At 39.8% G+C, this 26024-nt stretch overlaps 1 protein-coding gene across 6 annotated transcripts in view; it reads left to right on the plus strand.

The window, feature by feature from the left end:
- The window catches only part of LLGL2 (LLGL scribble cell polarity complex component 2), a 69761-nt gene that overhangs the window by 35194 nt on the left and 8543 nt on the right, over positions 1–26024 (plus strand). For all 6 annotated transcript variants that reach the window (XM_074260754.1, XM_074260758.1, XM_074260756.1 and 3 more), the window contains 8 exons: positions 14296–14393; positions 16989–17070; positions 17741–17856; positions 18237–18395; positions 19125–19287; positions 19698–19830; positions 19979–20033; positions 20697–20845. In XM_074260754.1, the coding sequence (XP_074116855.1) occupies positions 14296–14393; positions 16989–17070; positions 17741–17856; positions 18237–18395; positions 19125–19287; positions 19698–19830; positions 19979–20033; positions 20697–20845 (955 nt within the window). The remainder of the gene's footprint in view (positions 1–14295; positions 14394–16988; positions 17071–17740; positions 17857–18236; positions 18396–19124; positions 19288–19697; positions 19831–19978; positions 20034–20696; positions 20846–26024) is intronic.

Consider the following 26024-nt stretch of genomic DNA (forward strand, 5'->3'; position numbering starts at 1 on the left):
TGTATGTTTTCTTGGCTTTGCTCATTACTTTGTTCTGAATCCTTTCATGTACATCTTTATATGTTTATATTCATTGTACACTTTATTTCTTACAGTACCACATTGTTTAGCCATTCCCCAATCAATGAGCCTACTTTGTTACCAGTTCTTTACTATCACAGAAAGTGCTGCTATAAATTTTTTGATGTATGTGGGGACTTTTTTCTTATCAGTAGCTTCATTTTTCTTATCAGCGGCTTCCTGGAGATATAAGCCCAGTTATGAAATCTCTAGGTCAAAGAGTATGGGTGTTTTAATCGCTGTTTCCATAATTCAGAATTTCCTTTCTAAAATGGTTCCACCAGTTCACAGCTCCAGCAGTATATTGATGTGCATATCATCCCACAATTCTTCCTACATCGACCAAGTGTCATTTTTGCCAATTTTCAGGTTGAAACGAAACCTCATAGTTGTTTTGATTAGCATTTCTCTTATTATCAGTAATTTGAAGATTTCTTACATGTGGTTGTGAATGCTTTATAATTCTTTGAGAATGGTTTGTTCATAACTTATGAACTAATCTTTTTTGAATACTTACTATGTACAATGCACAGTTCTGGGTGGTAGGGATAAAAATACTTTTATGGAACTTACAGCAAAAGAAGCAAGTCTGCAGATAAGTACATACTTTTGTTTTTGGTGGGGGGGAATGACACCATGATATTCTTGGGGGATCAGTAAAGAGCTCATATGTGTATAGGAGATAGCATTTGAGCTCAGTATTGAAGAGATCTAGGAAGTATTAAACCCTTGAATGAAAAAGAAATTTTAAAATGCTTACCATGTGCCAAGCATTTCAAATACAATAGAGAAGATCATCTTGGCTCCTAGGGAACTCAGAGTGGTAATATATTATTTCCAAATATATGTAAAGATAGTTTTCAGTATTCATTTTTATAAGACTTTATTTTTCAAATTTTTTCTCCTTACCTACCCTCTCCCTAAGGCAGCAAGCAATCTGGTATAGGTTAAACATGTTCAATCCTTTTAAATATTTCCTTATTTGTCATGTTGTACAAGAAAAATCAGATCACAAGGGGAAAAAAAGCATACAAACAAAGCCACATTGATAATAATACATAAGAGGGTTGTGAATGGAAAAGAAATTTTAGGGTATATCAACTGATATATTCCCCCATACTCAGGAACCTGGAGGTAACTGACTTACCTGACCCTTTAGGGAGTAAGCCTGAGGTGAGGATCAAGTGTGTAGGGATTGAGTTCCTTCCAGCAAAGGTGAGAAGTATGGTGAAGGAGAGGTCAGCATCTGGCCAGGAGGGTTAAAGAGGAAAGGGATGTTGGCAAGAAGATTGCGGTATGGTGGTTATGAAAAAGAGCCTTCTGATGTGATTTCACTTCTAGTCTTCTAGTTAATGACTTGATTTTTTTTAGGTATGATGCTTCCTTTGGTTGTCCCACTTTAAGGTAATGAGCTTTTGTTTGCTGCTTTTAGCCCTCATTATGGTTCCTGAATTAATGTTACATTTCTCTTTGGACTCCATTTCCAACTCAGTTAGAACTAATTCCCTTGTTCTCTCCCCCTCCCCCCTTACCTGTACCTTGTCTTTTGTCCTAGCCCTCTCTAGAGCTTGAGGGCTGCCATTTTGCATCTTGTATTCATTAAGTGAAGAAATTACATTAGTTTTTAAAAATCAATTTTTCTATGAGCTGCCTTACTTGTTTTCTCTTTTCTGGGATCTTTTCCCTTGCTCTCAATATAACAAATGTTAGAAAGGATCATAAATTCAGAACTAGAAGGACCTTGGAACAATCAAGTCCAACCTCCCTCATTTTAAAGGTGAGAAAGACATAGAAAAATTAAGTGACTTATAGCAGTTCAGTGATTCAGACCAGTTCCGATGGTCTTGTGATGAAGAAAGCCATTTGCACCCAGAGAGAGGACTAGGAACTGAATATGGACTATGGCATTTTCACTCTTTTTGTTGTTGTTTGCTTGCATTTTGTTTTCTTCCTAAATTTTTTTCCCTTTTGTTTTCTGATTTGCCTTGTGCATCATATACATTTGTGGAAATATGTATAGAAGAGCTACACATGTTTAACATTTATTGGATCACTTGTTGACTGGGGGAGGAGAAAAAATTAGAACATAGGGTTTTGTAGAGGTGAATGTCAATTATCCATATGTATATTTTTTTGAAAATAAAAAAATTATAATAAAAATTTTTAATTTATTATTAAATTTAATTTAAAAATTAAATCTTAATTCTAAGTCACACAGTGAATGTCTTAAGTTCATTGGCTCCCAAGGGACTCTCATCTCTTATAAACTAAGAAGATGGTGCAAGATAAGTCAAACTCTAGTAACAGAAAATGAGAGTTGAAGAAACAAGGAGGGTCTTCCTATCTTCAGGGTAAGACATGTTTGTCCACCAGTGCCTTTAGTATCTATCATATACAAGGAACTGGCAACATATTTCAGGGTAGTGGTAGTAAGCTAATCTTGGAGACAGACAGACCTGTATGATGCTACTAGCAGCACAATCCAGTTATAATTCTTTATAGCCAAATTGCTATTCTTCATCAGTGGAGGGAATTTGTCTGCTAAGAGTTCTCTGCACCCATGAAATTACATATCCAGATCTAAGGGAAAATGTACAAAGCTGTGCTGGAGACTGGTATACAGGAAACCCTATTCCTGCCCTGAAGGACCTTAGAATTAAAGGGAAGTTTACAAATATGTATGCTATGGGTCAGCTAAAGATCCATTATGTGGAATGCTCAGAAAATTTGAGGCATTAAGGTTACACTTTCAGCTTGGAGAAGGATCAAAGAAGCTTCCTGGAAAAGATGGCACATGAGCTAGGCCTTGGAGGAAAGAAGGATTTCCATGTGAAAAGAGTAATTCAGTGTATGGAAAATGGTCCATGCAGGTGCTTATCTTGGTCTCTTGGGAATGTAGCAGATTTTTGAACTTGGGTCCAGTATTTATATAGAATCTGCTGTGTGCCAGGCACTGTGCCAAGTGCTTTGCAAATATCTTATTCTATCCACATTACCTTGCAAGGTGGGTTTTTTATTCTTATTACACAATTGATGAATTTGAGATGAAGTGACATGTCGAGGGTTACACATCTTAGACTGGATTTGAATTCAGGTCTTACTGACTCTAGAGCCCTGTATCCATTCACTGTACCAACTGACTGTCACTATGAGAGATTATTTAATACTGTCACACTTCAAAATATGGTTATTTACAAATTATAAGCATGTACTATTTTAATGTGTACTGTAAAGCATATGTAAAAGTAGAAAACATTTTAATGAAATGCTTTTCAGATTAATTTGTATTTTGAAGTATTTTGTAATATGATTGGATGTGCTCCATTTCTTGGTTTAACACTTCACATAACACAGTCATAGACTGAAATTTCCTGAAAAACAAGAAAAAGTGAGGACTAGTGTTAATCCTTCCAATTGTGGGACCTCCCCAATTTCCATTAGTATCTCTTGAATCTGATGATTCAAGTGATCTCATCACTGTCAATCCAGACATTAAATTTGTATGTATGTATATATTTCTGCCTACATTCACGATTTATATTTCCCAGATGTGTATAGGCACCAATCTTAAAGTTGTTTTTGTTAGTCAATCTGTGTTTATTAAATGCCTAATGTATGCCATTCATTTTCTTTGGTTTCATCTGGGGAGGTCCAAAGGGGTTATAGCCTAGGCTAGATCTTAGCAGCAACATTTTGCCAGAATAGTGAAGATCACACCAAGAACGTGCTCGTCGTCAGGAAGATCCAGCTGTGCTTTTTCTCCGGGCCCAACCTCAGTACCAGCATGCTTCTGGAGCAGATCCTGAGGCCCTGCAAGTTTCTGACTTACATCTACGCCTCCGTACGGACCTTGCTCATGGAGAACATCAGCAGCTGGTGCTCATTCACGGACGCCTTGGGCTACGAAAACCTGCCACTCACCTTCTTCTGCCGGGCGGAGCTGGACAGCGAGCCTGAGCCCGTGGCCTCCATCCTGGAAAAGTTGAAGGAAGACTGTAACAATACTGAGAATAAAGACAGAAAATCCTTTCAGAAGGAGCTCATGATGGCCTTGTTGAAGATGGACTGTCAGGGCCTTGTGGTCCGGCTCATCCAGGACTTTGTGCTCCTGACCACCGTGGTGGAGGTGGCCCAGCGATGGAGGGAGCTGGCCGAAAAGCTTACCAAAGTATCCAAGCAACAGATGGATGCTTATGAACCTCCCCACCGGGACAGGATCAGGGTGGTTGACAGTGAGGCCATGTGGAAGCCTGCCAATGACTTCTTATTGACATGGAGCAATCAGATTGGGGACAACTATCGGGATGTCATCCAGAAGCTTCATCTGGGCTTGGACAAGATGAAGAACCCCATTACCAAGCGTTGGAAACATCTCACGGGGACCCTGATCCTAGTGAACTCCCTGGATATTTTGAGGGCAGCTGCCTTCAGCCTCATGGACCATGAAGACTTTGCCATCTGATATGTGGGCTTTCCAATCCCTTCTGCTGCTTTCTCTTTATGATGAATGGCCTTCAGCTCAGGGTGGAACTGAACACGAAGAGCAGGCCATTCGGTACAGACCAGAATGCTCTGCTCCAGACTGGTACCATGGCCAAGGACTAAGCACCTCCACGTTCTTTTCTTTCCCATCCCATTTCTCCCCCTTCCTCGCTATTCTCCCAACCCAGGACCATCCGGAAGAGATTTTCTATTGTATATTGTTGCCAATCAAATAGACTTTCTACTTGTAAAGTATAAAATGAAAAATCATGTTTTTATAGCTGTTTGGGTGAAGATGGTTCTTGAAGGACTCAGCCCAAGTGACTCAGTCTGTATAACAAGATAAAATCTGTTTAGAACGGGAAACTTTCATCATAGTCCACCCTTGTTTTTCCTCTACAAAGTAGAAACTGAGAAATCACTGTGAGGTAGAACTAACCAGAATCTTCCTAGTTGTGTGACCTTGGGCAAGTCACTTAACACCAATTGCCTCAGCAAAAACAAACCCAAAAAAAGGACCAGAGCACTGGAATGTTTCCCTTGTTGAATTTCTATTTTCATTTTAGGGACAACCACTCTTTTGGAACTATTACCCCCATTTATTCATCTCTTCTTCATAAGTTTCTGCCTCTTCCATTTGTCATTTAAAGCCCTTCATAACCTTATTACATATTTCTCCTATTTACTCATTCCTCAGTCCAACTAAAGTGGTCTCCATATTTCTCATATCTCCCACCTCCAGACCTCTACGCTGGCTGCCTTCCCTGTCTGGAATCAACTCTCTTCTCATCTTCACCTCCTAGAATTCCTTGTCTTTTTCTAGGCTTTATATAAGCACCACTTTGTGTGTGAAACCCTTTTAATTTTGTATATAGTTTTCCCACTCTTACATATTGTTTCCCCAGCACAATGTACCCTCCTTGCAGTCAATGATTTGTCTCACTTCTGTTTCTATCACCAGGACTTGACACAAGGGAATTAATAAATGCTTGCTGATGATTACACTTCCACAAAGCTGTCTAGGAGTCGTCTCCATGAGTGTGTATATACTACACTGCCCTCCTCCCCCTAACATTGCTGCTTCCTTGATTTCACAGCTGACCTAGATTTCTTGATCTTGCCCACTTCCTTCTGTCTAAGTCACTGCCTGTGACACACTGGTTCTGTACCCATTTGAACAATATGCAATCCCTCAATGCCTTGGTCCTTCCCTCAGACTGGAAGTGACCACCCTTATGGGAAGAAATTGGCTGCCCAGTCTGCTGCTGATGCCCCTGGTCTCCTACTAGAGAGAGTGCCTCCTGTAGAATATTGTAGTACTGGGGATGGGGATTATGGATACATTGTTGCAAATCTCCAGTTTGAAAGACCTTTACTATAGGCATTTTAGCAAAAATCTAATTTGTCATTCAAATAGACCTTTGGCTACAACACCAAATGATTTTCTGACAAGTCTCCAAAGAACATATACCACCACTAAAAACCACTAAAAATTCTAGGAAGGGCAGTGTTGTTGTCAGCTCTGTTTATAATAAGGAAGATGATTTTTTTTTTTTTTTCAGCTATATGGATGCTAGGGGGATGGAGGGAGAATAATAAAATTCAGAGTAGGAAAGGATCTTTGAGATCATCTAGACTAACCCTTCCCTCCTCTATCCCCATTTTAAAGATAAAGTCCTGAAAAAGGAAGTACCATGAGTACTTCCTTATCATTAAGGTAGTTTAATTTGAACTAGTTATTCTATCTTCAGATTTCAAATGCATTGTTCTTTCCATTTTTCTACCCTCACTGCATGGCCTTTTAGAAATTCTTTTAAAAATTAGAGCACCTAGCTCTGCAGTTTGATATCTGGATAAATTAATGGAATCAGAAGATAAACTTCACTGATTAATTTAAAGCACTGTAAGTGGGTAGAAAAGATGTATAGGTTTAATCAAGAAACAGACTTCCTTTGAAGTGTTTCTAACAAACTGTACAGTTCTTTTTTATTCATCATCCATTTAAAATGAATCCTGTTAGAATTTTTTTTTTTTTTTTTTTTTTTTTTTTGCATTATAGTTTACCTTAGAGTAAGAATACTGGGAGGTGCTTTTTTGTTTGTTTGTTTTTTAATATGCTTTTTATTTGGGCACCATGTACTTGATATAGGGAAAATAAAAAATTGTGGGTGTATGTGAAGTAGATAAAGTATTAAGTTTATTTGATTTTACGAAATAGTTCATGGTGTAAAGAAGTTAACTTTGTTCTTTAGTTATTAAGCACAAGTAGGTATATACATTAAGGGCTTATTCACTTATTGACAAGAGAACAAATGTTTATTCATTTTCTTAATTGATTGTTCTATCTTAAGAGTCATAAAAACAAAATAATTGCAAAATAAAATTGCTTATGAATATTTTAGGCTTTTTATGTATGTTGACTAATTTCTTAATATGCATTTTTTTGTATTAAATTATATACATACATAAAAAAATTGGAGCGCTATTTTTATTGGGCTGGGCTGGCAAATATTACAAAAATATAGTCCCTATCCTCAAGGAACTTACAGTTTAATGGAAGACTACACATAAAAGGGAGCTGAAATTTACTGGGAAAGAAGTATAAGAAAGTCACCCCTAGAGTAAAGAATTGAGCTTTGATTAGAAGTGAGGCATTTACTCATAATAAAGCAATGGATAGAGAGTTGAGTCAGGAAGACCCAAGTTCAAATTTGGTTTCAGATGCTTGTTGCTGTGTGACTCTCTATGCCTCAGTTTTTTCATCTGTAAAATAAACTAGAGAAGGAAATGGCCGTGCACTCCAGTGTTGTCGTCAAGAAAATCTCAAAAGGAGTCACAAAGACTGATATATGACTGAACAACAATACTTCAAATAGGTCTTCATGACAGAAACTTACCAAGTGGAGGATTTTCTACCACTAATAAACACCCCTATCTTTGACACTTATAATTCTATTGTCCTTGCCCAGTTGAGGGTCTTCTATCTCCAGTAAGGGCATTATTTTCCTTTACAGTAGCATCATTCAAAAATTCAAACTATTTGAACATTAACATGGAAATATATTTTAAAGGATTATGCATATTTAACTTGTATCAGATTACCTGCTATCTTAGGGGTGAGGTAAGATTGGGATGAGAGGGAGAAAATTATAGAACACAAAATTTTACCAACATGAATGTTGAAAACTATTTTTGTTTGTATTTGGAAAAATGAAATACTACTTAAAAAAAGATTTAATATATAAAATAATTGCATATGTTTAATATATATTGGATTACTTGCCATCTAAAGGAGGGGGAAAATTTGCAACTCAAGATTTTGCAAGGGTAAATGTTGAAAATGATCCATGCATATATTTTGAAAATAAAAAGCTTTAATTTAAAAAAAAATTACACATTAAAAATAAGCCCAGACTACACTAGTATGGGGTAATCAATCAGATGTTGGTATTCCAACATCTGTAGTGTTGTAGTACATTAAGTAAAATAATAGACCTGGAGTCAAATCCAGCCTCAAATACTAGCTCTGTATGTGTGTGACTACAGTTAAATTACTTTATTTCTCCTTGCTTGCTTCAATTTTTCCTTTAAAATGGGGATTGATAATAGCACTTATCTCCTGGGTTGTCATGAGGATTGAAGGAGGTAAAATTGTAAATTGCTCATTACAGTGCCTGGCACATAATAGGTACTATGTAAATATTCTGATAATTATGATTCCTCCTCTGAGCAGCATACCCACTCCCATCCAGAATCCCAGAGTCCTCCTATTGAATAAGGGAAGCTTACACTGTCCTATCCTCAGAAGAGGTACTTTCTTGGTACTTACCTTTTTTTTTTTTTTTTTTTAAGAATATTTCCTATTTAATGAAAATGTGAGCTTTTGTTTTTGTTTTTGTTTTTCTTCCCAGATTATTTTTACCATCCGAATACAATTCTTCCTTTGAAACAACAACAACAAAATTCTGTTCTGCACATATATATTGTATCTAGGATATACTATAAGATATTTAATATGTATGGGAATGCCTGCCATCTAGGGGAAGAGGTGGAGGGAAGGAGGGGAAAAATTCGGAACAAAAGGGAGTACAAGGGATAATGTAAAAAAAAAAAAAAAATTACTTATGCATATGTACTGTCAAAAAAAAGTTATAATTATAAAAAATAAAATAAAATTAAAAAGCAAAAAAAAAAGAATATTTCCTATTTTCCAATTGCATATAAAAGACAATTTTAACCTTTTTTTTTTTTTTTTTTTTTTTTTTTTTTTTAATAAAATGTTGAGTTGCAAAATTTCTCCTTTTTTCTCCCTTCCTTAAGCTAGGAAGCAATTTGAGATAGGTATATATGGTACCTTACCTTTTGTAAGATAATAAACAACTGTAGTTCTTCCCAACTTACTGTCCTCTTCTTCTTTTCTACTGTGCCCTCAGAAAACTTTCCTCTCTTATAGTATAGTGGAAAGATTGCTGCCTTTATGTCAGAGAACCTTTGTTCAGAAACTAGCTCCACTTTTTACTCCTTGTGTGATCTTGGGGGGTCCCAGCACTTTTGTGGGTCCCTGTTTCTTCTGTGAAATGGAAGGTATATTACATGACCTCTGAGCTCCCTTCTACCATTAAACTTAGGATCCTAGTCTTCTTAGTCGTCCCTGAGGTCTTGAAGGCTTTGATGTTCATTAAACTGACATTTTTAACCTTGGCTGTTCTTTTCTATGTTCTCTGGACATGTTCTTCCCCCACTGTCAATTTCAGAGCCTCTCTTTGCACACTGCATCCCCTTCTCCTTTGAGGTTCACTCCATCCTTTGGAAGTAGCTGGTTGTAAAGTGGACAAATTGCCTGGCTTGAAGTTGTAAAGACCTAAGTTGAAATCTAGCTTCAGACATTCATTCTAGCTATAGTCATTTAACATGTTTGCCTCTGTTTCTTTATATGTAAAGCACTTTATCTCCAGAATTGTTGTGAGGATCAAATGAGATTACATTTGTATTTAAAATTTTTGCATCAATGTTCATTTGGAAAGTTGGGCCACAGTTTTCTTTATCTGTGTTCATTTGGTAGTAGTCATTCTTTACCTATTTTTCCAAGTAGTTTATTTAATATTGAAATTATTTGTCCTTCAAATGGTTGATAGCGAGATAACATTTGTAACAGGAACTAGTGCAGTGCTTGGTATATAGTAGGCTCTATATAAATGCTTATTCCCCTTCCTTCCTGTCCAAATACTTGTTTGCTATAATTAGTGGTTGTCCACATCCTCCTTTACTCTTAGTGAACTCAATACCTCAATTTTCTCTACTCTTTTGATCCAATAACAGTAGCAACAGAATTGGTTTGGTGTATTTTTTGGTTGTTGTTTTGTTTTTTTAACAAGTAATGGGGGGGGGGAGTAAAATATTAAAATAAATTTTTAAGTTAATAATAATAAACAAGCATTTGTTAAGCTAATAAGCTAATAATTGCCATATATCTGCCTTAGCTCTGGGAGGACCCTTAGGGTAATCTGTTTATTATTACCTATCCAAGCACCTCTCCCATTTCACAAATGAAGAAACTGGAAAAGTAAGATTTCTGAGATCAGATGATTAAAAGAATAGCAAAGTTGAGCCCAACATCCAATCCCCCCCCCCCCCCCCACCTAGTACTCCAATGGCTGGGGAACAGACTTAAATTGCTCTAGGAATCCATTTGGTTGAATGGTGAAAAGATTGCAAAACACTTTACCCGCAGTAATTTTGTGTCATAGAAGGAATTTGTGGGGCAAAGAGTACAGTCATTGTCACTCCCATTTTACAGATGAGGAAATTTAGACGTGGCAAAGCTTAGGTGACTTGCTTATAAATTGCATAGCAAGTAAACACCAAAGTTGGGACTTGAGGTTAGTTAGAACTTCTTGACTGAATTTTAAAAATATTTTAAACACACACAAACACACACATCACGAGTGCTAATAGTGTAGACTCCTTTCCTTAAATAAGGTCACCTAGTTCCAGCTACCCTGTTTTTACAAAAAGAAGAAACGCTCAGAATGAGTTGGTCCAAAGTTACAAAGTATCAGGATTCAAAATGAGGTCCTAATGCTCTTTCACATTTCCCCAAACTGAGACTTTATCTTGCAGCCATTGTGGTCTCTAGAGAGGATGTCTTCTGTTTCTGGTAATGATGGGAAAGAGTAGGGTCCCAAGAATCCTTTCTGTGTCCTACTGGTGGATCAGCCAGGGTTGCCCAGATTGCCCACTCAGTCTATGGCATATGAGATCGGGTAATTCAGCACTGACTGAAGTTGCTGCAGACTTGGTCTCCCTCCCCCTTCTCACCCTGACTGTGGCGTCCTCCCATTGAGTATGGAGTGGGAACGGGGAGGATGTTTACATTCCTCGTAGTAACTATCTAATCTGGGCTTTTCCAGGCTTGGCATTTTTTAAATAACTCAAATTAGGGAAATGGTAGATGGCCTTCCGTTCCTCCTTCACCTCTTCTGTCTTCCACATTTGTCTTGTCCAAATGGTCAACTGCAGTTGGGCCCTTGCTGTTGGTTGTCTCAGCTGTCACTTCTAAGTGGATCTTTATGGAGAATTTTTTCTCCACTTGGCATTGGATGAGCTTGCTACTTTCTAAGGGAGAAAGATTGAACAGAAAGTTTATTAAGTTGACAACCTGGCACTTCTCCCATTACTGAGATTAGACAAGGTTGAGGAGTGTTTGGGTATATGTAAACTTCTGGCATTCGCTTTGTTTAAAAAGTTTAGTGTCCACAGTGCTAAGCACTAAGAGAACAAAACAGTCCCTTTCCTCGAGAAGTCAGATTATCCGTACACCCCCAAATGCATCTGCTTAAATCCAACAGGAAATTTTAGCAAATGTTTTATATTTAAAATCATGCATCTTTCACCAGGCCCCAATATTTTTGGGTATTCCTTGGATTTAGAGCTGGGAGGAATTTGGAAGAGCTTTGAGGGGGAGGGAGAAGAGGAATTAACCTGGTGACCTCCATTGGCAGCTCACTATATATTAAAGTCCAATAGTGCAAACACCCTGTTGGCTTAGGAAAAAAGCCAGCTACTATGCAGAATTCCCCCAATACCAGAGGTTTACTGTCTTTCAAGCTACCTGGGGATTATAGGCCTGTGCCTCCAGACCTGACTAACTGGGGCTTCTCTTTGAATCTACTTCAAAAGGATGGTTTTAGAACAAATACTGGGCCTTAAAAAAAAAAAAAAAGAAAAGAAAAGAAAAAAAAACACCATTATGAGCTGTAAATTTGTGCAATTCATTACTCCTTGAGGTATTCTGGTCTGGAAATGCAGATTGCTGAATGTGATTCCCTAGAGTGTAGGACCTGTCATTTAATAAGTGCTTATTGCATGAATGACAACCCTGATAACCTTCATTTTAGTGGTAAGGTCAAGCCTTGAGGGAAGGGACTCTGAGATCCTTGAGAACTGAGGGTTGTCTTTTGCCTTAGACTGGGAGGGACCTTAGAGACATCATGAAGCCCAACCCCTACATTTTTGTAAATGATGACACTGTCCCAGAATAAAGGAAATGAATTTTCCAAGGTCATAAAGGTAGGAAACAGTCCATTCGGAACTTTTGTTAAAAGCTTTTTTAAGAATACATTTTATTTCTCCAAATGCATATAAAGATAGTTTTCAACATTCACCTTTTCAAAATCTTGTGTTCCAGATTTTTCCCCCTTTCTTCCGCTCCTTAAGACAGCAAGCAATCTGATATAGATTAAACGTGGGCAATTCTTCTAAACATATTTTCATATTCGTCATACTGTAGAAGAAAAATCAGGTCCAAAAGGGGTGGAAAAAAAAAAGAACAAGCGAACAAAACAACAGCAAAAGGAGAAAACACTCTACTTTGATCCACATTCCGTTTCCATAGTTCTTTGTCTGGATGCAGATGGCACTTTCCATCACAAGTCTATTGGAATTGCCTAAATTCACCTCATTGTTGAAAAGAACCAAGTCTGTCACATAATCTTGTTACTGTGTACAGAGTTTTCTTGGTTCTGCTCACTTCACTTGGCGTCAGTTCATGTCAGTCTTTCCAAGTTTTTCTGTCATTCAGAACTTGAATCCAAGTCCTTTGTTTCCAGATCCATTATATTTTTTCATAACTCAAATGAAGCTTTTCTTAGGCGTGACTCTTCCATTTTAAATTCATCATCATTAAAAGCTGTAATAAGCACTGGAGAGAAACACACAGTGCCTAACCTCAGGACACCTATAATCAAAGACTGCTCCCCAACCAGAGTCCATTCTACCCTTATCTATTTTTGTATGGAGTGGAACAGGTAATTAGGTAAAATCTGCCAGGAAACACGAGGTATGGGACTTGGAGTAAGAGGGACCTATTTCTGACTTAATTCTGAATTTCATTTATCAGAAGCCTGATTTTTTTTTTTTTTTTTTTTAAATTTTTTCCCCTCAGCCAGCTCTATCTCTCCATGGAGCTCAATGTGGGACTTATAAAAAGGCATGCTGGATATATTGGGAAGCAGAGGTAGAGCCTTGTTATCTCCCCCCTGCAGACTCAATAAATAGCCTAGCCAGACTGCCCAGCTTGATTTTTCTCTCTGGTCTCTCTGTCCCCCCTGGCCAGAATGCATTGTTTCCTCACCTCTGCTTCTAGGAATCCTTGGCAAGTGCCACTTCCTAAATTAAGTCTTTTTTTATCTTCCCAATTATCTATTCAGAACCCACACCCCGCCCCTTATTTGATATTTACTTTTGTATTTATTTTGTTCTTCCCTCTCTCCCTCATTTACATTCATAAATGAGATGCTCCTGACTCTGAGACCAAAGATTGAGGCTGACCTTTCTGTTGGAAACTTTTCTTCAGGTTCCTAACAACTGTACGATACTCTAGGCTAACAAAGGAAAAGACCTGAATGGTGCCATTTTATAACTATGGGATTTATTTAACTATCAGTTCATAGATTTTTGTGTATTCTTTACTTTATGATAATGCATTGGAGGAGGGGGAAGTTTCTTTTAAATTTTAAATTATATCATTGTGATCCTGAGCAGTCAGGAAATCCTGAGTCTGAATCCAACCTTAACAGTGTCATTTATCTACTCGGTTTCCTTCATCTATAAAATGAGGGTAATAATAGCATCTGTTAAAATTAAACAAAATAATATTTATAAAGTGTTTTCCAAATCTTAAAGCATTATATAAATGCTAATTATCATTAACATTGTTATTTATATTTTTGTCTTCATAACAGAAATGAATTAAATTATAACAATTAGAGGCAGTTAGGTGGGAAGGCAGATAGGTCCTCCTGACTCCAGAGCTGTGCTCTGAATTCAAATCCTTGATACTTGTTAAATGTATAACCCTGCCAAGCTATTAACCCTAATTACCTTCCCCCCCCCAAAAAAAAAATTGTGATTGTGATACCTATCATTCATCTACTTAAGGCTTGCAAAGCATTTTACCAGTTCCTCACCACTACCTAATAGAGTAGATGCTATTATGGTTTCCATTTTATCAAGAAAAGGGGAAGCTTGGGCAGATTTAGTGACTCAATATCACATAGCTAGCCTGAGGTAGATTGGTCTTCTGAATTCTCCTTCCCATCCTCCAGTGATAGAACCATTCAGTACCAATTCTGCCTGCCTGATACCTCCATTACTGCCATGCCCTGGTGAGCCCTTGGCCCCAAGCAGGAAGATGTAGCAGTTCTCTTTATTTGTTGCCAAATTTCTTAACTTGGGGTTCTCTCTCTTTTTCAGACTGTGGAGCATGGCTTCCCCCACCAGCCCAGTGCTCTGGGCTACAGCCCCTCCCTCCGAATCATGGCTATTGGGACCAGATCTGGAGCCATCAAGCTGTATCCTTTTCATTGCCTTGGCCCCCTTCCCTTTAAAAAAGCTCCCAAGAAGACCCCCTAAGGAAGGACAGAGCTTTGGGACGCCTCTGTTTCTCTCCTACAAAAGTCAGCCTGGGAGAGAGTTATCTGAGAAGGGGTTCTGACCACCTAGACAAATGAAAGGTGGTCTTTCACTGTGTCCCACTCTGTTTCTGTCTTACTCCCTTGGAGTTCCTAGGTTCCAATTTTTTCCTGGGTGTGTAGCTTACCACCTGTACCGCCCACACCTGATTCTTTGAGTGAATGAAAAAAGCCCTTGTTTGCCTTTTGTCCCGTCCTCTGGAAGCTGTCCTTTGATGGGGGTGGGTCAGACCACATGGACTGGAAAGAGTTGAATTCTGTAGATTCAGTTCTAATCCACTGACTTATTAAAAAGCACTTAACTTTATACTAGCACTTTAAGTTTTAGTTAATTTTATTTAATTCCTTGGAGGCTTTTAATATTAGCTAAAGCTTTCATTTGCTCCTGCTGAGGTATAACAAAGGGTACAAGATGTAGAATACCTTGAAGTGGGGGTGGGGGTTTTCTGGATCACTCCCAGGTGAATGAAAAAGCAGGTCCTAAGATACCAGTGGCACATATATAAAATGGCTTTGCTGCCTTTGCCCTAAAAGGGCAAATCTGTTAAATTTATAAATTTATAAATCACACTTTTTTTGGAAGGGGGGTGAGGGGCGAGCAGGGCTGTGATGGAGAGACAGCTCTAGCTCCCAGCCATGGTGCTTAGACATATGACTGGAAGTTACAGTTACAGCATATTAGAAAATGGACAGCCTAAAAAGAGGCTGAATGATCCCAGGAATTTCAGAGCTGAGGGGCTTAGCTCCTTCCAGAGAGGTAGGGTGGAAAAGCAGGTAGTTTAGACTGATGTGAGATGGGATCATAAACTTAGCGCTTCAGAGGGATCTTACAGGCTAGTCTAGGGGAGGAAATTGAGACAAAGAGAATTAAATGGCTTGCCAAGAGTCATACATGGCTGTTAAATGTCTAAAGCTGAATTTGAACTCAGACCTTCTGACTCCAGTCTAGCATCATATCTACTATACATACATTGACTTGCCAAGCTCCCGGTGTTCAACATCTATGGCTTCTCCTTGCAATATAGTGTCCACATGATCTTTGAAAAGGCTTTGGTCAGAGGATTGTCCTTGAGACAAGGTACATATTTCTGGACCTCCACATCCAGTAATAGGATCCTTCCAGTGAAACTATTGGAATTTCCCTGTTAGAATAAATACTTTTTGTGTTTCATTTTTTATTTTTTGTATCCCTAGTATTTTAACATAGTGAAGGACATGTGTTTAATTAATATTAGTTGATTGATTATTTGGGCCCAGGATGGTTGTAATTTGGTTTCTCCATGAATTGAGTACAAATAGGTAAGTACTGGGAGCTTTCCTCAATCTCAGAGCCAATTCTAACCCTTAATAATTACCTAGAGGCTTTTGAAGCTAGACTGATTAGAGGGAGAGAGGGGAAGAAAGGAAAGGGGGAGTATTCTAAAAACTACCCAGAATACAGATTGATTTAATGACCAGATTGGGGTTGTTAATTCCCTCTGCCCCACTGCTTTCTGGGTCATTTCAGAAGATGAAATTTATTCAAATGTAATCCTTAAACTTCCCAAAGGGCTCTGGATGCAGGGTGACCTAGGGCTGGGCAAGAGTTTTGTGGGTGGGTTCCCCCCCCCAATTTTTTCTTTTTTTGCAGAGGGGGTAAGGCAAGAGTTTTTTTTTAGGGATTCTCCAATTAGATGTGCCATCTTCAGAACTGAACCAGAACACAACTATCTAGAGTAAAGGCATATATTCTTTTGGGCTACTTGGCTAGTTGCTGCATTTTTTCCTGCTTGATCTGAACTGGGCTCTAAGTTAGGAAAGGAGATAGGGACAAGGACAGTACAGAGCGGGACAAGTCCAATCTTGCTGAGTTTGAGTGGGAGGGGTAGCTACAGTTGGGAGCACATGGGGCCCTGCCTGGTACAGAGTGAATCAGCCCTGCATCTCTGCCAGGTTAATCATTACCAATCCAGTCCTGAGAAGGCTGGGCATATCCTGCTTACCAATGTAGCCCATCGAACTTGGCCTGGAAGCAGCTGCTTGGGGTGAGGAGGTGGGAGTGGCAGGGGTTTCTTGCAGGCTCTTCATGTGAATTCTGGGCTCATGGGAGCTTTGGAGTCCAAGGACTTTTTTGATCATCAACAACAACTTTGTCTTCAAGCCTCTTTCTGGATACAGAACAAAGAAGTAAAACTATTCTCTCTCAGGCTCAGAGTGGGATAGCCTTCTGACAATGACAGTGTGTCCAGGGAATCCACTCCTTGCTATCCACTTGCCTTACAAAAAGTACCCAAGGCCAGTGGGAAAATATATCGTCATTCTCTCAGTTTCTGAGCTGAAGAAGTTTGCAGTCTCTCCTTACTTAGCTGAACCGGGGAAGGTGGGAGAGGGAGCATTGCACAGGAAGGGAGGGGGCTCTTCTTCCAGCTTCCCTAGAAGGAGAGTGGAATGGAGTAGGGCTTCTCCTTTTGAACTTGTTCCTAAACCAGCTTCCAGCTATGGTGCCCCTGGCGTGGAGTTCATGGGTCTTCACCGGGAAAACAATGCTGTGGTACAAATCCACTTCCTCCCTGGCCAGGTGAGGATGTCATATACTAATGGAATAAGGATGGGTAGCAGATGCAAACTGGGGTAGAGGGGGCGCTGGGCTGGGTTAGGGGTGGAGATAACTTAGCTTTTCCAGGCTGTGGCTCTGGAACCACCCTGGGTATCGTGCGATTGGGCAGGATTTAGAAAGCCAGGTGAGGACTTCTGCTAGGATTGCCAGTCCTCTCTCCTTGTTTTCTCCCAGCGTATATTCACTCTCACCTAGTCCTTGTCTAGAAGGAATGCGGACTGGTTGACAAGGGTCCCACATCTTCCTTTCCTGTTCTCCTCCCCTACCCCACCTTGTTTCCGTTGAGGTTTTCCCCTCAGCATAATAACCATAAAATATTGGAAATGGTCCTACCCCGTGTACATCAGAGGTGCCGCCTCCTTTTACAAGCTGAAGAATGAAAGTCCCATCATTCATTAACTGAACCACAAAGAATCCTCTCTACTATATTATGCCTTGCCTTACCAAGCTCCTGGTGAACATCTATGGCCCCTCCCTGCAATATAGTGTCCCCCAAACCAATTGTGGTAAGAGGATCCAAAACAACTGCCTTTTCTGCCCCTGCCCCTGCCCTACCGCTTACTTAATAGAAACAGCATTCTCAGCCCCCATCCCATCTCCGTCATCCGTCTTTATCCCCTCCTACACTCAGTGCCAACTGATCACCTTGCTGGATGACAACAGCCTGCACCTGTGGAGCCTGAATCAGAGAGATGGGGTCTCTGAGCTGCATGAAGAGAAGTTCTCCACACTTCGGGGACCTCCAGGGTGAGTCCCAGAGCCCAGGCCCTCTCGAGGGGCTAACGAAGGGCCGAATTCTCTGGTGTGTTTTTTAGAAGCCCTGAGGTTTCAGAGTTCACTGCCATCTGTCTGGGTTTGATGAGGAGAGTAACTGATATGTTTGTGTTCCTACCCAGAGGCCTGTTTAATCATCTCAGGGAGATTTCTGTCTTTCCAAAGCACAGCATGCTTGAGGGACAGAGGGAGGCCAGAAGGGGCCTGAGTTCTTGGAATGGGACTTCACAGACAGATAGTCTGCCCCTCTTCTCTTCCCTGGGTCCTCACACTCACTCATATAATTTTTTTTTTTTCCCCTTAATTGGGAATTTCAGCAGTTGGAATAAAACAGTGAATTTTCCCGTTTGCAGGGCTGCCCCCAGCGCCACCCAAATAACAGTGATTCTGCCTCATTCCTCCCAAGAGCTGCTATATCTGGGCACTGAAAGTGGCAACGTGTTTGTGGAGAAGCTGCCGTCCTTCCAGATACTCGACGACCGGACAATCAGTACTGAGGCTGTCTTGCAATGGTGAGGGTCCCAGCAGATCTTCCCAGAACAAGCTCAGGCCAGCCTACCCCACTCCAAGGGCAAGGAGTTGAGTTCTTGTGTAGCTTGAAAGGGCCAGGAAGCCAGATTCAGTTGGGGGAAAGGAGGAGTGTTCCTGGAACCATAGTGACAATGTACATAAGACACAGAGCTCATTCAGTTATCCATTTCAGGACTGGGCAGGGTGCATATAGATTTCAGGTAGAGGGAAAGGTGATACTCTCCCCTCCTTTTTGGAGAAACTTGGGACATGTTCAGATTTGAACTTGGTCTCTGGATAGCCATCAGACGCCACATGCTATTTCTTTATCTGGCTTTTGGACTGGCCCCAAAGCACAGCTTCACTACAGCCATTTTCTGAGGCGGGATTTACCATCATATTGGGACATTTGAGAACGTTGCCTCCTTTGAAGATGTCCAGGACTCCAGCAAGAAGATAGCCTGGCTTCCAGTTTTTAAATATTACAATTTGTACAAAACGATCATCTGTAGAGTTGCTAGGATCCACTGTTCCTTTGCCATTTCTGGGGTGATTGGGGATCCTTTCCTTGCTCAGACTGCTGAGGACTTTTTGATATTGCATCAGCAGCAGGAAGGGGGAGGAGAGAACACGGCCTTACTGAGCTGTCAGTCAGCATCATGCTTTCTTCTCCCTCCTCCTTCGCCACAAAAGCTAGATTAAGCAGGAGCCTCTCTCTGTCATTTGTCCAGGTTGCCCAAGGATGCACAGCATTGTCGGGCATTTGAGATGGTGGAAGCACTGCAAGAACACCCCCAGGACCCTACCCAGGTCCTGATTGGCTATAGCAGAGGCCTTATCGTTATCTGGGACCTTCAGAATAGCCGGGTGCTCCATCACTTCCTGAGCGGCCAGGTAGGTGATACCTGGGGCCGTGGGGCAGTAGGATGGGTGAAGAGTATATGTCTGGGGTCTGGGGTTGGTGATAGACATGGGCAGGGCAAATATATATGGTCTGAACCCCTCAATACCCTATGGACTGTTCTGGGTACTCCAGAGGAACTTTTGGATCCTAGGATTTGAATCTGGAGGGATTTTACATTATCTAGTTCAATCCCCTAATTTTGCAGATGAGGAAACTGAGACCCAGAGAAGGGAAATTCTTGCCTAAGGTTGCAGAGCTGGGACCCAGGTCCCCTGACTCTTTCCATTACACCATGCTATGGTACTAATCCTCTGTATTTAAACTGGGGAAGGGGGTTTTAGGTAATGGGGAAAATTGCCTATTCAATTTTGTTATCCTTCCCACCTTTCCCCTTCTCTAGCAACTGGAGAATGTCTGCTGGCAGCGAGATGGAGGTTGCATTGTCAGTTGCCATTATGATGGGAGCTACTGCCAGTGGAAAGTGTCCAGTGACGTCCAGCATCCTGAGCCCTTGCAAAGCAGAGTGCCTTATGGTCAGTGGGCCTGGGTCTACCAGGAATCAGAACCAGGGACTCAAGCGTCGGTCTCCTCAGCAGATCTCTATGCATCTCTAGACATACAAATCTATTAACTGAACCTGTGTGTTCTCTAACCAATTCCATTTCTCCTTTTTTATCTCAGGTCCTTATCCTTGCAAAGCTATTTCTAAAATCTTTTGGCTGAGGACCAGGAAAGGGTACGTCTCTGGGTTTCTCTTTTTTTTTTTCCCCCTTCTAGCATCTATTCCCCATCACACAGAAAATGATCTGTATTTCCTAAACACATATATGCTTTTCTGCTTGAAGACACATCAGAAGTGATTTCCAGTCTGCCATCCACCTTGAGTGGAAGCAATTGCCCCAAAACCAGTAGGGAAATAAGAACTGGAAAATGAGCCAATGTAAGAACATTCAGAGCCTTCGGGAAGGAAGGGGAAAGATTCCTGAATCATTTATAAACCTTAATTCCCTTTACACATACACGTATGTATCTAACATCAATGAATGGATGTCTTATTTCTAGCATCCTTGCAGCGCTGGGATTTTTCATTCTGAAAAATACTATATTTAGAGAGAAAGGGAAAGGATTAATTAGGGGAATGAATGAGACAGAGACCTTTCTGCTGTAGTACTATGCCTTATCACCATCAGCACCTGGGAAACTATCTCCTAGCAGGGGAGACAAGTTGTGTCACTCTTCCCAGGGCACAGGCCGTGGGTATCTTGGATTTTCTTAGTGGGATAGAAAAGTGGGAAGGATGCTTCCATCTGTCCTTGCCCTGAAGGCAAGTCCCCACGAACAGCCCTGGCCTGAGGGGGCTGAGGTTGCTCATTCTCTCTTGTGTGACTCCCTCCTCCAGGTTGCCCTACGTCATCTTCCAGGGCGGTATGCCCCGAGCCAGCTATGGAGACCGGCACAGCATCTCGGTGATCCACGGGAACCAGGAGACCGCTTTTGACTTTACCTCTCGAATCATTGATTTTACTGTCCTCACAGAGGCTGACTCTGGTAGGCTGGACACTTTTGGGGTGGTTCTTCTCATATGTGGGTCAGCTGGTGAAGAGAAAGGGGGCTGCCACATAGGAGGGTGCCAAAAGGAAATCTTCCAAAGGAGATGGGAGAGAAGGAAAAAGCATCTTTTAAAGCACAAACATCTCATTTAATCATCACAACCCTTGGAAGATAGATTCTGTGATTATCTCCATTTCACAGATGAACAAACTGAGGCAGACAGACATTGGTTAAGTGACCTGCCCAGAGGCACACATCTACAGAGTCTGGGTCTCTTCCTGACTCCAGGCCCAGCCCTATATCCACTTGCTGCCTTCCTGTCTCTAATAAGGATAGGGACTGCACCTGTGATTTCATTAATATAGGGAATTACTAGGGAGGAAACTTCCTCTTGCCAATGCAAGTTGGTACCTTCTCTATAGCAATTAAGTAGTTTTCTAAGTCAATGTATACTTGCAGGGATCCTTATATATGGTTTAAGGCTTTTATTTCTTTTTGACACAACTGTCCTAGGGCACTTTGAAAAGCCAAATGGCTAGCTCTGGGTTACAAAGCCAGTATATATTAGAAGCTGAGTCAAATCCAGGTCTCAGCAACTTCCAGCCTCCCTCTCCCTATAAAGTGTGTATCTGAATTAAAAATAGAGACAGAGGAAGCTGGGAGAAACTGAGCACCGTGCCTTTCTAAGCTTGTGACAAACTTGGGTCCCTCCATTGCTACTTAACTCTGATGTAAGAGAGGATTGAAGTCGGTGATGGTGGTGATGGTTTGGGACTTACTTTGGGAGCCCTTCCAAGAGCCCTGGCTTTCACATCTGCAAAATAATTAGATATCTGTCTCATTTCATGGAACTGTTGGGAAGAAGGGACTTGTGATAGATCCCCAGTGGTATTGTATAACTCAGCGAAGCCCCTTGAGTCCGCCTCCCACTGTTTCTGAATGTCCTATCTGATAGGGACCTAGAGGCCATTCAGCTCCACCCCTTAAAGTTAAGTGTTTTGTCCAAGTTTATAGCTCCTCTGGGAGCCGGCTCTGAGATTCTGCCCTATGCTGTCTCTGTGTGGTCATTTTTGTTCTTGTTCATGGTTTTCTCTGCTTAAAAATCTACGCTACTGATTCCTGGGTTAAGGGGAATGAGGAATGGGGGAGGGATAGTGTTCTGTTTGGCCTTTAAGATTCCTGCCTTCCTCCCACCCAGTCTTCCCTTGCAAAAGCTGGGCACAGCCTGAATTGAATAGCACTGGGATGAATCAGTCTTCCAACTTAGGTGAGATCAAAGGGGGCTGATATTGAAACCTGGAGGGAAAAAGAGAGAGTAGGAGTTCCTCCTCCTAATTATCCTGGTTTAATGAGGCCTTTTGAGCTGGAGAAGAAAGGGTAGGGCAGTCCCTGAACTACCCTAACCCTGTTGGTCTCTGTATTTTCCTATTCTCCCTGGGCCTATCAAGTCCTTCCCCAATAAGACTCAGCCCTTAAATCTTTCTTGTACTTCCCCATCTGGAGAGCCCTACATACCTAAGTTACTGTTCCCCGTGCTATCACATTAGGACTACAGTCCAGGGCTTCAAAGCCTGCATCTGTCATTGGCTATCTGTGGTTCTGGTATTCAACAACAAACTTCAGCTAAGGACACTGTGTCACCTGTGCTATGCTTTAAAGGTGAAAAAACAAGTAAGACAGGGTTTCTGCCTTCAGGTGACTGACACGACCTAATAGGGAGATAAGTCAGGCACAGATTGCTAAAATACAAAACAATACGGAAAAATGCTGTCAGCTTCCCTGAGTTTCTCTTCCTCTCTGCAAAGAGGAAAAACAGCCTCACAAACATACTAGGAAGACAAAATTTCATAAGAAACAAAGCTATTTGAAAAAAAATTCATTCTATTAATGGGAGATTTATTACATCATTTGTACATATGACCCATCTTTTAAAAAAAATTCATTCATTTTTGGTGTTGAAAACTATCTTTATATGTAATTAGAAAAATATAATACTGGTAAGGGAAAAAAAATTCATTCACTTTAAGCAGTTATTAACTTTCCCATTGGCCCTCCCCAATGAATTTTTAAAAATCTTTTTAATTATGAAGATTAATAATTAAAAAACATAGTCCAGCAAAACAAAACCCTTTGTTAGCCAGTCCACCACCTCCCCAGTAAGAAGTGGACGAGATGCTATATCTTTAGTAATCTGGGTTTGTTTTTCATTTGTTGACAAGATAGCTAAAGTCTTTCAGACTTGTTTTTCTCTGTCATAATGTTGTAGCTTAAATTGTTCTCCTTGGTTCCATTCACTTCCCTTGGCATCAGTTCACAGAAGTGTTCCCCATTTCCTCCATAATTGTCCATTTCATCAATTCCTATGGCACAATAACATTCTATTATGTTTACATACCACAATTTGTTTGGCCATTAGCTAATAGGTAGCACAAACTTCTCTATATCCACTCCACTCTAGCCATTCCTGAACCCACTGCTCAAAGTCATTGTCTGCTCACATTTTTTTTATTTTTCTTGTTGGCTTTCAGTATACCTCCATGTTTTCTATTCAGACTTGGTCTTAAAAGAGATACCCCACCCTCCAAATTACATTATCCCTCCACTTTGTTTCTTGCTTTGAATTTGAGAACAAGGAATGATAATCCTGACTGATAAAAATATATAATATAAAAATATATATAAAACAGGACTAATCCTGACTGAAGAGATCTTAGGTCCAGAGTTAGAAAAGACCATCCAGGTCTTTTTACTGAAGAAGGAAACTGAAATTAAGGTCACACCAGGTACTTTGCATCCAAACTTAGATTGAACTCGTCATCCAACTCTCAAGTCCAGGCCTCTATTCATTACACAATGCTGGATTAAATTGTTAGCATCTGACATTCTCCACCTTTAAATCATGAGTTATTGCAGTTTTTGTAATTTTCAACAGAATGATATAGTTATTTACTAAATATTCCTAGGGTTCTTTTTACTAGCTTCTTATGCCCCAGGTAGGAATCTACTATTTTCATAAGAGAGTCTTCCTGGGTAGAAGAAGTGAATAAGAGGGAATTGTGGTCAATTCCTCTGAGATTTTACTTTCTGCCTTTTGACAGATCTTGTGGCCCTCAGCAAAATAGGAGATTCCTTTGTTCTTGCATCTGCTTCCCAGGCAGTAAGGTTTTCCATAAAGCCCTGCTATCTTCAGCTTTAATTCCTTTTTTCATAGTTTGTGTGCCTTTTTTGCTTTTGTTTATCTTGCTCTTGCATCATTTACATGTTTTCATGGTTTTAACATTTTGTAACAATATTAACAATGGTCTCCAAGTCTCGTTTGATCATGCATTCAGTTTTTTAAAAATGGAACATTTCCAATATACATATATTTATCTATAAATCAGGTGCATGCACATTTATGTGCATTACAAAAGATTATGTACATTACAAAAACTACACAAAAAGTAGGAATTAAAATGGGTGAGGTAAAAATAAAATAAGAAATTTTTTAAAAATAATTTTATCTTATGCACTATTTCAATAGGTGGGTCTAGTTTGATTTCTGGTGTCTGGTGAACAAGATATCTGATAAAAATGTTCAGCATTCCTTTTTTCATAGTTTGTGTGCCTTTTTTGCTTTTGTTTATCTTGCTCTTGCATCATTTACATGTTTTCATGGTTTTAACATTTTGTAACAATATTAACAATGGTCTCCAAGTCTCGTTTGATCATGCATTCAGTTTTTTAAAAATGGAACATTTCCAATATACATATATTTATCTATAAATCAGGTGCATGCACATTTATGTGCATTACAAAAGATTATGTACATTACAAAAACTACACAAAAAGTGGGAATTAAAATGGGTGAGGTAAAAATAAAATAAGAAATTTTTTAAAAATAATTTTATCTTATGCACTATTTCAATAGGTGGGTCTAGTTTGATTTCTGGTGTCTGGTGAACAAGATATCTGATAAAAATGTTCAGCATTCCTTTTTTCATAGTTTGTGTGCCTTTTTTGCTTTTGTTTATCTTGCTCTTGCATCATTTACATGTTTTCATGGTTTTAACATTTTGTAACAATATTAACAATGGTCTCCAAGTCTCGTTTGATCATGCATTCAGTTTTTTAAAAATGGAACATTTCCAATATACATATATTTATCTATAAATCAGGTGCATGCACATTTATGTGTATTACAAAAGATTATGTACATTACAAAAACTACACAAAAAGTAGGAATTAAAATGGGTGAGGTAAAAATAAAATAAGAAATTTTTTAAAAATAATTTTATCTTATGCACTATTTCAATAGGTGGGTCTAGTTTGATTTCTGGTGTCTGGTGAACAAGAAATCTGATAAAAATGTTCAGCATCCCCCTGTTTTCTTAAAGGGGACCAATGACATCACAATGACATCTTGACTTTCAAGGGTGTTAGTGTTAAATAAGGCAGAGCTGCACAAAAATGTGGGGCACAGTGGAATAAGGATTGTTGGCTGGGTTTATTAAATCATGATTATTCATTTTTCAATCCCATCCATTAATAAAGCAAAGATATTGAAAGATGGTTAACATGCACATCTTCCCTGATGTCAAAAAATGAATTAGAAGATTTGCATTTTTAAGAAATGTTTTATTCAACAAATTTAAACTCCTGAAAATTTTCACTTGGAACATTTCTAAATATTAAAAAATTCCCTTTCCCAATTTGAATGCAGATATGAAAACTTGTATAGGTGACACACATGTTAAAAATGCAAAAGCTTTAGTTTGGGGGGGGAGGGTTTGCTGAGGCAATTGGGATTAAGTGACTTGCCCAGGGTCACACAGCCAGGAAGTATTAAGTGTCCGGGACAGATTTGAACTCAGGTCCTCCTGAATTCAGGTCTGGTGCTCTATCCACTGCACCACCAAGCTGCCCCAAAAGCTTTAGTTTTTAACTCTTGCTGATTGCAGTGATTTCACACATCTCAAGGCGCATGTGTGCTTAGGGTGAGGCTCATAATTAATGATAGAGGATATCAAATCCTTATTTCAAATAATCTTGATGTGGTTTTTTTGGTGGGGTTTTTTTTTTTGTTTGTTTTTTGTTTTTTTAATTGCTTTGATTCAATTGGATTACAGTTGTTTTTACCAATTGGGAAAAGTATGGGAAATATGGCTGTTATTTTCAATCTGTGGCTTCTTTGCCA

This window comes from Sminthopsis crassicaudata, chromosome 4 (genome assembly GCF_048593235.1).
Source record: "Sminthopsis crassicaudata isolate SCR6 chromosome 4, ASM4859323v1, whole genome shotgun sequence".
NCBI classification, from domain to species: domain Eukaryota; kingdom Metazoa; phylum Chordata; class Mammalia; order Dasyuromorphia; family Dasyuridae; genus Sminthopsis; species Sminthopsis crassicaudata.